The sequence below is a fragment of the Adiantum capillus-veneris genome, chromosome 14 (genome assembly GCF_014529385.1).
Source record: "Adiantum capillus-veneris isolate H3 chromosome 14, ASM1452938v2, whole genome shotgun sequence".
Lineage (NCBI taxonomy): Eukaryota > Viridiplantae > Streptophyta > Polypodiopsida > Polypodiales > Pteridaceae > Adiantum > Adiantum capillus-veneris.
In genome coordinates, this window is record NC_140944.1 from 69,553,865 (window position 1) to 69,564,681 (window position 10,817).

Sequence of the window (10,817 nt, forward strand, 5' to 3'; positions counted from 1 at the left end):
TTCTTGGCAGCTTTTTGGCAGAGGCTGTGGGACTCCAGACAGCCGAGGCGCGTCACTTTGTTCCAGTGGCTGGTTGCACACAGAGCCACAGCAGTAGGGAGCTGGCTTGTGCATAGTGGTCTCTCGGCCGCATGTGCAGCCTGTGACCAGTTGGTGGAGAGTCAGTGTCACTGTCTGTGGGACTGTCCCTCGGCCCAGCAGGTGTGGCTACGTGTTCTTCGGCTGATGCCTGCCCTCTCCACGGCGCGACAGTACACTTGGGGGGCAGCGGCTTGGTCCACCCTCACGGGCCCAGCACTTCAGTTTGAGCTATCTTCCACCAGCAGGATGATAGTGATACAGGGGGGGCGACCTACACTCCAGCCTGCTACAGAGCTTACTCCACAGGAGTGGTGCAGTGAGAGAGAGGAGTGTTGGGAGCTCATCAGCGGCCTAGCTCTCTGGTTCATCTGGGGGGCCCGCTGTTTCCGCATCTTTGAGGCTCGTCCTGTGCCACCAGCAGAGACTGTTCGTGACTTTTGGCTAGAGCTGATCCATACTCTCAGAGGACAGCTTGAGGGACTACAGGGCAGCTCCGACCGCATGCGGGAGCGCCGCGAGGCTTTTCTTCGACTCTGGCGCCCTGGGCCTTTCTACACCGTAGTCCAGGGGGTGCTCACATGGCACTACTATCCACCTGTGTGGCTCTTCCCTCCTCCCATCTCTTGATTTAGCCTCATTGTATATATGCTGTTTTTTCATTGGGAGAGTCTGCCCATCATCATACAACTCCTTTCCCTCAAGAAAAAAAAAGAGAAGCACAAGTAAGGAGTTGGCAAGTGACTTTTCAATGGAATACTGGGATATGCTACAAATGAGAAGGGGGAGGGTCACCTATGTATGAACGAGTGGCCTAGAACTCAGAAGATAATTAGACTGATTCATGGAGTATGCTGTGTGGTCACAAGGCTACATTAGGGAGATATTACAAAGATCCGGGTATAGCATGAGCAAGCCAAACAAGAGAGGGTGGAGCAAGCTTTCTTAGATCTTGCTACTATGTTTTGGGGACTCTTCAACTTATCCCACTGATGCATGATAGCATCCATCGTGATATTTGTACCGAATGTAGCTAGCTAGATACATGTGTATCATGATTGTACTCATTGAGCATATAGCTTCTCACCCTTAACACTTGGAGCTTCATCCCTCATCACTCGCATACTTGTGTATTATTGTGACCTTCCGAGTTTGTCTTGTAGCACTTTTGTCCCTTTTTTCCGTCATGTGAAATGCCAGATTTCCTCCTTCATATGTTACAAATTGTAACATGTTTGTGTAAAGAAGTTGTCAAGAAAACTAGGCAACAATAATTGCTCAATTTTTAAGCCGGTTTCACAAGCACTTTCATAAGATCAACCTTTGGCCATTGAGATCATGTGATCATAATGGCAATTAGTCGGGAGCCATATATATTAGGTTTTCTACTTCCTCAAAGTAGGGACCTAGCTCCTATCACGAACCACTCAGACAGTGTACAGGGTCCGCAGCTTGTTTATAATAGGAAACAATGCCCATTTATCTTCTGTGATATTACAAGCGACATGATTTATGACAATGAAGATTTCAAGTAACTTTCTTGCATCTTATTTTTGCATTGATTGATCTAGTCTGCGTAAGTTTTGTTTAGTTTTTGACATGGTTCTCTCTTGAGCTTCTTAATATATGCTGCCTGAAATTTCAATAAGAAAATGAACCATTTCATAAGTTCTATGTGATAATCTGTTTTTGTCTTGATTTGATGTGCTACCTTGTCATATCATTCACAACAATAAGAGCGCCTCTCTCTTTCTTTTTGCAGCCAGTGACAGCCCTGCGCTTTGATGACAGTGAAGGATTTCAATTAGCTGTAGGGACGAGTTTGGGTCAGGTCTAATTTTTCAATTTTCTCTTATCCTTAATCCTACAAGCAAACATGTTCCTGTCTCTCATTTTTGTTATTGAACTTCAGCTTCAACAAAATGTATTTTGTCCTATTTGCAGATACTACTGTATGATCTGCGCTCGTCGACACCTATTCATGTGAAGGATCACATGTACGTTTTTATTTTTGTAGGTGATTTATGGTGTCTTCAAAGTTAATAGTTTCTCAACTTGCTGGTGTGTGCTGTCCATGTTCCCCATTGCATTTTTCTCTAGAGTTAAGTTCAGTTACCTTGATGAGCAGGTCATCGTTTCTTGTAGTAATGTATATCAATCTAGGTCTAGTGATAGGGTATTGATGTAGTGGCTAGCAAACTGAATTTTGATGAAGGAAACGGGCTCTGCATAAATCACCTCCATCTGCTAGGAGCATCCACATGTGAAGCAAGGCAGAGCCATCATTGAGGAGGGTAGGGCACATGGGAGACGAATTTATTGTAGCTTTGTGGATTTCCGCAAAGCATTTGACATGGTGCCCAAAGCCAGATTGATGTGCAGACTACAGGAGAGGGGAGTGCCCATTGAGTTGATTTGGAGCATCCACATGTGAAGCAAGGCAGAGCCATCATTGAGGAGGGTAGGGCACATGGGAGACGAATTTATTGTAGCTTTGTGGATTTCCGCAAAGCATTTGACATGGTGCCCCAAAGCCAGATTGATGTGCAGACTACAGGAGAGGGGAGTGCCCATTGAGTTGATTTGTGGGATCATGGCTCTATACAGATCAGTGATTCTCTCCTAGTGTTAGAATATGGTCAAGAGTGGAGAAGCCTCTCTTGAAACCGGCCTGTCCGGCTGGCCGTATGCCCTCACTCTCTACCCATCTGCTCAACTGCTGCTCAAGGATAGATGCATACAATTGTGCCAATGTGTGTCCAATCATAATAGTACAATAGTATCTAGGCTTCGTAGGATCACCTGCCTTGAAGATAGGCACAATAGTAGACAGTCTCCAAGTCTTAGGTAGACCCTCACACATGACACGATTGAACATAACTGCAAGAATCTCTGCCAGCATACCTCTAGCATGTATGAAGTGCTTTGCTACTAGACCATCATGATCATATGCCCTCCTGGTCCTCATCGTGTCAATGGCCGTCTTTACCATCTCAAGAGGATCAGGAAGGGGTGTCTGTCCAGGGACCATACTGGCCCCACACATCAGGGGAAGTAATCATTGGGGGAGGGGAGTGTTCATGAAAGAAACTCCATGCCTCTCTTGAGTCTCTACTTAAGAACAATTGGTATAAGTCCCGCTTGACACTTGGGCTGTACTACACGAAAGGAGACGGAAAGTGTCACGAGAGCATGATCCATTGCTACACCCATTGGTCTGGGACCTGCTGTTAAAGCTTGAATGCACGGGGTGAAGCTCAGCTGTGATATGACATAGTCCATTGTGTTGGCCCCATGCCTGTGTGAAAAGCATGTGCAACCGGTTGCTCTAGGAAAATGCTATAGGCCATTTAGTATCGCCAGACCATGTGTAGTCGCCATCTCCGTGAGATGTCTCCCATACTTTGTTTGCTATCTGTCCTGGAAATGTTTGTCAAGCCACAAATCTACTACAGCCAGCATCTCCTTTGAAGTGTCATTGAAGACTGTATGAGCATTGTCCGTCCGAAGTCCCCTAGGAGGATGATGCCATCATTCATGGAAAACTCCCATATGTCATTGTCTAGGATAGAGAAAGGTGATTGACCTCTAGGCCCAACATAGAGTGATGTACTGGGGGGAAGTAGCATAAGGCAATCTATAAAAACTAGCATGTGTTGGCCCTCAGTCTTACCCGCATGTATCTTGCATGATCATCTTTTTGTACAATGTGTAGAAGTGGTTGTAGCTCCTCTCTGAATAATATTGCTGCACTCCCCGATCCTCTGCTCCCACACTCAGATCTCATGTCAGTCTCGCAAGTTGTCTCCTATCTATATTTGGTCACATGTGGCATCATCTGTCCAGGGGCTTGATGAGTCTCTGAGAAGAATATAATGTGCCTGTCCCAAAATTTATCCTCAAAAGGTTCCCACATTCAGCTCATAAGGTCCATTACAATTCCAATGTGCCATCTTCAATATGGTCCCATAGGTCTCACACCGTCATGTAGAGCGTCGCTCTACAATCACCACCTAGCCATCTCTGACCCGGTCATCTCTGTAGAAGGCAATCTTTCCCTTCTCCCTTGCTATTGTAATCTCTAGCATCACCTCTCTCATGTGAGCCAACTGCGAGAGCGTGAGATTATCACCGAGAAAAATACCTGTCTTCTTGAGAGTTGGCCTCTTCTTCAAGAAATCCTTCTTCTCCTCCAAGGAGGGGAAACGTAGTATGAGTGCTCTGTCCTTTAAGGACTCTCCCCAGCCTTCACTCCTCTTGCCCACCCTCCATGCCTTATTGTGCAAAGGCTTCTCCATCCCCATCATGGACATGAGGCTTGTGACCTCTTTTTCAACATTGTTGACATCCTTGAGGTTGGCGACCCTCACATGTAAAGCATGTATATACCTCACATCCTTGATATATATCTTTTTCAACATCGTTGACATCCTTGAGGTTGGTGACCCTCACATGTAAGGCACGTACCCGCCTCGATCCACTTCTCGGCTCTACTTTCTTTTGTGTCTTGGTGATGACCTTGACCCAAGACGACTTCTTTTCCTCCTCCTTGATGACCTGCACTTGTTCTTTGATTTTGTTCAGCTCCTCCATCATGGAAGGCTGAAAGAAGAAAGAAAGAAAGAAAGATTTAACTAGCGTCTTCTAGAGGCCAAACTCAGCCATGAGAATAATGGATGTACAACTTTGGTATCGCCTTTGATAGCCCAACGAAAACTCAAAGTAGAGCTAAAGCTGAGGCAAGATTCAGATAGAGCGGTATTACTCAAGCTTGTGTGGCAAAGCTAGGGCTCAACACGGTAAAGAAGTCAGATTTTTGCATCAAGCTAGCCAACCAGTCAAGGGTGAAGGACTTAAAGGTGGAAATGTAAAACGCTGGTCAACTGCCATTTGATGACTGCTTTTCCTCTTTTCTTGGAAGGCCATGGTTGCAGGCAATCAAAGCCATATAGGAGTGGGTCGCGGTACCATCACTCTCTATAATCGCTGGGGTGACAAGAAGAGGTTTCATAGAGCAAGTAGGCAATTTCTCGATGTTGAGCTTTGGTAAGGAAGGTGATGAGGAAGAGTATTCAAAATAAAGAGGAAGCACGGGGGATAACCAGAGTGAGTTGGATTCTAGCAGTGGCTGTGATAGAGAGGTCTCCTTCCTGTTTGTTGAAACCGGAAAAAAAAAACACTGTAAACAAAGATTTCTGTGTCTTATGGAGAATAAGAGAACTTTTGGTCCTTATGAGCAAATTGAAAGTGCAGCCTAATGTCCAGCAGGAATAAATTCAAAGTATGTTGTGCACAGCCATGACTAGTTTTGAAAGAGATGGTAGAGCAGTTTCCTGACTTATTTATCACTTTTGATGAGGAGATTAGAGTCTTCAAAAGGAGAAATACATATTCCTCTCAAATAAGGGGCTCAGCCCATGCACCAAAAGTTGAGGAGGATGGGGCAAGTACAATGCCTCAAAGGAGGAACTGGAGAAGCTTCTCAAAGCTGGCGTCATGTATTTTGTCAGCACTTGTTACAGCCACAAAGGATGGCTAATGGAGTTTGTGTTGATTATAAGCCTTTAAATACAGCAATAAAGGGAGATACATATCCTTTCCCTTTTTAGATGCCATATTAGATTCCATTGCAAGTCATGAAAGATGTAGCGTATGTGATGGATTCTCTGGATATTTTCAGCTCTCTTTTAGCTCAAAATGATGAGAAGTAAACCATATTTTGTCACACCATGGAGATGTTATTGTTATCAGATCCTTCCTTTCAGTCTTATGAGTGGCCATGCTTGGTACCGGGAGGTGAAGTGATTACATAATGTCTAACATTGCTGATCTCACAAGATAGCTTATAAATGAGCATATTAAGAGATTGCGTAACTGCCTTATGAACATGGCAACTGAGTTCTAAGTAATTGCTAATGTGGCGGGTCCATGGTGAATGTGGAAGGCCTCCAAACTCTTTTTTTTTTTTTTTTGGGGGGGGGGGGGGGGGGGGTGTGTGTGTGTTTGTGAGGCATAACTGGAGGGTTCCTTTTCCCCCTTAGCCCTTGTGTCCTTGCATGAGCATGTTATAGGGAGTCCAAGGCCAGTTAATCGCTGCTAAAGTATCAGCAATGTGCCTTGCTGAGCAAATACCGTCCAGCTCTAAGGGAGTATCTTGATGCAACTTTTGGTTTGTTAACAGGTATGGCACATCTATTGTAGACATAAAGTGGCATGAAAGTTTAAGCTCAACAAGAAAACACATCATAACTGCTGATTCCCATGTGGTCAGGATCTGGGATCCGAATACGGTAAGCAAGCAATGTGGTTGTGATTGGACTTACTTTTGCTTGGACCATCTCTGTGGCATAGAAAACTGCTGTTTGTTTACTTCTTATGTGCGGATTTTCAAGTGGACTACCTTTTTCTCACTGCCTTTAGGAGATTGATAATGGCATGTCACGATGTATTACTAGGGTTGTGTTTTTTTGTGTGCCTCTTTGCATCTGCACTTTTTTATTGAGCGTTGTAAACATGTCAATCTTGCTATTGGAGCTTTGGCTGCTGATGTTTGATGCAGTGAACTACAAAGCTGTTTTTATTAGATCTTATTTAGAGTGGCAATTCTTGGAAGGTATACACATTGGGAGAGGATGTAGATACAGTAACCTGAAAAGGGATAGTGTGAATACTTCTTGGGAATGCTAGCTGCATAGAGGTAAAGAGCTTGCATAGTTGATTGAAAAGATTTTTTAAGAGAACTTAATTGAATCTGATGAAAAGAGAGAAGTATATGCTTATTTAGCCATGCCCTGAAAAGGTATCAGTAGAAATATGACTTGATTAAAAGATAGGTACCTGACTGAGTAACAAAGGTGATGAATAATCATATGCTGAATAAGGACTTGAACAAGTTACCATCTCAGGACAAATCACTAGCCTTATGAAATGAAGAGAATCTTATAAAGACAGTTGACAGAGAAGATACTACTCTTGTGATACTACTCTTGTCACTTTGAGATGCATACATGCTTGATTTTAGGAGGTTGAGCACTTGAGAAGCTTAATATTTTGATGAAAGAGATGAGGATGGGAAGAAATGGATAGTGTTTGGTTGTCCTCAAATGCATGAAACTAGGCATTACCTTCCAGATTTGTCAGCTTTCATAAGTCACATAGCCATGCTGTAACGTACTGGGGCTTGATTGCTTATCAGGTTACTGCAAGTCTGAAACGGATTCAAATTTTTTGACTTTTCAAGTTTTGAGTGCTGAAAGTTTTGGTAACTAATTGAATATGATAAAGATATCCACGGAGGCACTTGTTCTGGATTTTATTAGGGGGATGCTTTTACAAACTTGGAGCCACCTGCTGGTTCAATCAATGATATTTGTGTCGTTCGCAATAGTGGTCTGATGTTTATGGCCCTAGACTCCCCTCAAATACCAGCCTACTTCATACCCACTTTGGGTCCTGCACCAAGGTGGTGTTCTTATCTAGAAAACTTGACGGTATGCATATGAATTTTCACTTGTAGCCTAATTCTGAATGCCTTGATGGAAGTCAAGTCTAAGTACTTTTGCAGGAGGAGATGGAAGAGGAAGGGCAAAACATTATATACGATGACTTCAAGTTTGTTACCAAAGAGGATCTTGAGAAGCTGAATTTAAGCAATCTCATTGGTACCAATCTACTCCATGCCTACATGCATGGATTTTTCATCGATCATCGATTGTTCAATAAGGTAAAATACTCCACCGATACAAAATCTACTCCCTGTTGCATGTTTTTAGTGCTAAAATTATATTTGCATTATGACGGCAAGAGAGAGAGAGGCTTGTGGTTCTGCTGGCACAATGCTTCTTTTTGTTGTGACATTATTGAGGAACTGAGAAGCTTCAATAGCTGAAGAAGTCCTTGAATAACTGTCTGGAATCTGTCATGATTTGTTTCAGGCAAAGTCATTGGCAGACCCATTTGCTTATGAAACGTACAGGCAGAAAAGAATCCAAGAAAAGCTGGATGCAGAGCGAGCAACCCGTATAACGGTGAGTAATCATGGTGGTTTTAGGGTTTACCGTTTGATTTACTTATTGACACTAGTAAGGGCTGACGGAGGTTTCCTGATTGTTTTAGATAAAAAGAAAGCTTCCCAAAGTAAATAAGGAACTGGCAGCCCGCCTCCTTGAAGATGCTGGCAACGATGCAGAATCAGAATCTGACGAGGAGAGTGGAGTGAAGAGGAAAAAGTCAAAGAAGTCTAGTCTTCTCGAAGATGAGCGTTTCAAGGCTATGTTTACGGATAAGGCAAGCCCTTTGTTCAATGATGCTTTTACTTGGCTTGTAAAAGCTGTTACTTTGGATTTTAACACTCTTTGGTAATAGGCTTTTGAAGTGGATGAAGAATCACAAGAGTACAAATTACTTCATCCGAACTTTAGGAAAAGCAAAAGCTCCCTACTGGCTGAGCATTTTGATGAGGTGGAGGAAAGTGACAATGATCAGGCTGATGCCCAACAAGAGAGAGATTCTCAGAGTGACAGTGATGACCTTAGTGCTGATGGTTCATCAGATGATGAGGGTTTGAAGGACAGAAGGGAATCTAAAACCAAGCAACAGAAGAAGAAAACAGTAGAGAAGCCGGCACATCGAGCATCCAAGCCACGGTAAGATCACACCATCAACTCATTGTTGTGGTTGTTTATTTTCTGGGGAGGGGTGTGTTTGTATTGTGGCAGAAGTTCAACTCGTTGTTTTGTTGTCCATATGAGCAGGTTCTACGAAGTGAAAGATGATCTTCATGCTGATGCCTTCCGAAATAAGGTCTCATTAATGGCAGAGAAAAAACTACCTTTGGAAGAGCGTATATCGATGGCTGATAGAAGAGGAATGCGTAATCATCGCAATTGGAAGATCAATAGCAAGGGACAAGGAGGTGGACGGGAAATTTCATTTAAAATGGGTAGCGCAGCTAAGAGCCATTCAGCAAAGGCTGCACACAAAAAGCGGGGCATCCAATCTCTGGGATTGAGGAATGGCAACTCCAAGTTTAGGCCTAAACAGAAAAGATGAATATAGCTGATTGTTTGTGAGTAAATTTGTATTTTAATGGCTTCACTGGCATCAAGCGGATTCTTCCGAAATCTTGGACAGGGCAATGTATATTAATTCAGTTTTGACAGGAGTCCTTCTATTTAGTGCAAGGAGTAAGGTCATACAAACCTTGCAGGACACTAATAATGGTGCTCAAGATGCTCTCAAATGCCCTTTTAAATGAGTTCTGAGGAATTCAGGGCTTTTAAAGCTTCAACACAATTTACTGTTTGTCAATTGGAGCAAGATGGGAGCCATTGCTGACGGACAGAGTCTGCACAAATGAGAACACAGACGTGTCAAACTCACTTTGATTTGTAACCATTTGAGCTCATTAAGATCCTCAAGCTGAAATGTAATTATACCTGGAGTCCTTCCGAGTCGAAAGAGAACAGAGAACATTTTGGTAATACACAACTCACAATTGTTAGGGATGCGTTTCTAATCAGAGGCTCCTGGTTTGCCTCTTTATTTTGTGATATTGTCCTCCTCGTCTCCTCAGCAACTTCATGCTGCAATGACAACTCGACTACTTTTCATTATCTTGTGTCGTTAAGCACCATTCTATACTAATTAGGATTAGTGTCATCTAATCATGAATGGGACACTAACCCATCCTCCTTAACCACACTAACCCTAACAAGTGGTATGAGAGCCGATGTAATTAATTCTGCTATTATATCATTAATTAGTAGAATAAATTTTGCATTTAAACCTCTTGCATTCACAAACAAAATCTACACTTATTTTGGTTAATGCCTTGGGCATGTACCTTGTGAAGTCAAGGTGCCACTACCCTTCATTAAACAAATCAACTGGTAGGGAGTAGCTAGATCTAGAGAGCCTTTAGGTGCATCCTTTGTCTCCTCCTTTTATTAGGTCAAGGTCTTGTCCATAAGCATCCCCCTTCTCTCAAGGCTATATGCATCTTTGGCCAATCGAATGATAAGAGTCAAACTTGCCCAACTTGCCTCTATTTTCATGGAGAATTTTGTGGAAAAGGGGAGGCAGCTGGGCACCCCCCACTTGCAGAGGTTGGACAGCTCTTGCATGCGGTATCTCACAAGGCACTCAACATGAAAGTTGTAGCCTACCTCAGGGTGCAGCCACCCAATGTGCCAATTCCTCTAATTGCCCACCACGTATTTCAGCCCATGCACCACTCGAAAGAACTGCATGCTTTGAGTGAGCGGCATTCCTTCTAGGGATGCCTTTGCCCTACACATGGGCATCAACTCACTAAGTTTCGTGCCAAACTATGCACCAGGCTGCATAAGAGTTGCATTTTATTGCGGTTGCAGAGCTTATGGGGTGGAGCATTTGACACCTATGGTAAGACCATTGATCATAATCGATTTTATTCATAGTCCAACTAGTTTTTTGGTGATATATAGAGCTTGGGCAAATACTTCGGGGATCTCATCAACCTCTGACATCAAGCTTAATGACTTCTCTTCAGTGCAAATCACTCATTTGGTTGAGATGGTTTGTGGCACACTTGCTATGAGGTGTATGAAGATTACTAATAATAATAATTTGATAGCAGAGGTTATCACGATTATAGAAGCCCTAAAAACGCTAACCGTCTCTTTCCTAATGCTATTTATGCTTATCTTGTTATTGAAGATAATGATTATGTGCTCATTGTACTCACATTTGGAGGTTTA

The 10,817-nt window shown here is 43.1% G+C and overlaps 1 protein-coding gene across 1 annotated transcript in view; it reads left to right on the plus strand.

Annotated features, from left to right (window-relative positions):
• The window catches only part of EDA7 (embryo sac development arrest 7), a 100,200-nt gene extending 90,571 nt beyond the window's left edge, over window positions 1-9,629 (plus strand). Inside the window, exons 8-16 of the mRNA XM_086528719.1 lie at window positions 1,841-1,909; window positions 2,023-2,075; window positions 6,260-6,368; window positions 7,398-7,568; window positions 7,643-7,801; window positions 8,013-8,105; window positions 8,194-8,364; window positions 8,443-8,723; window positions 8,832-9,629. Coding sequence (XP_086384845.1) covers window positions 1,841-1,909; window positions 2,023-2,075; window positions 6,260-6,368; window positions 7,398-7,568; window positions 7,643-7,801; window positions 8,013-8,105; window positions 8,194-8,364; window positions 8,443-8,723; window positions 8,832-9,129 — 1,404 coding nt within the window. The 3' untranslated portion in view covers window positions 9,130-9,629. The remainder of the gene's footprint in view (window positions 1-1,840; window positions 1,910-2,022; window positions 2,076-6,259; window positions 6,369-7,397; window positions 7,569-7,642; window positions 7,802-8,012; window positions 8,106-8,193; window positions 8,365-8,442; window positions 8,724-8,831) is intronic.
• The last annotated feature ends 1,188 nt before the right edge of the window (window positions 9,630-10,817 follow it).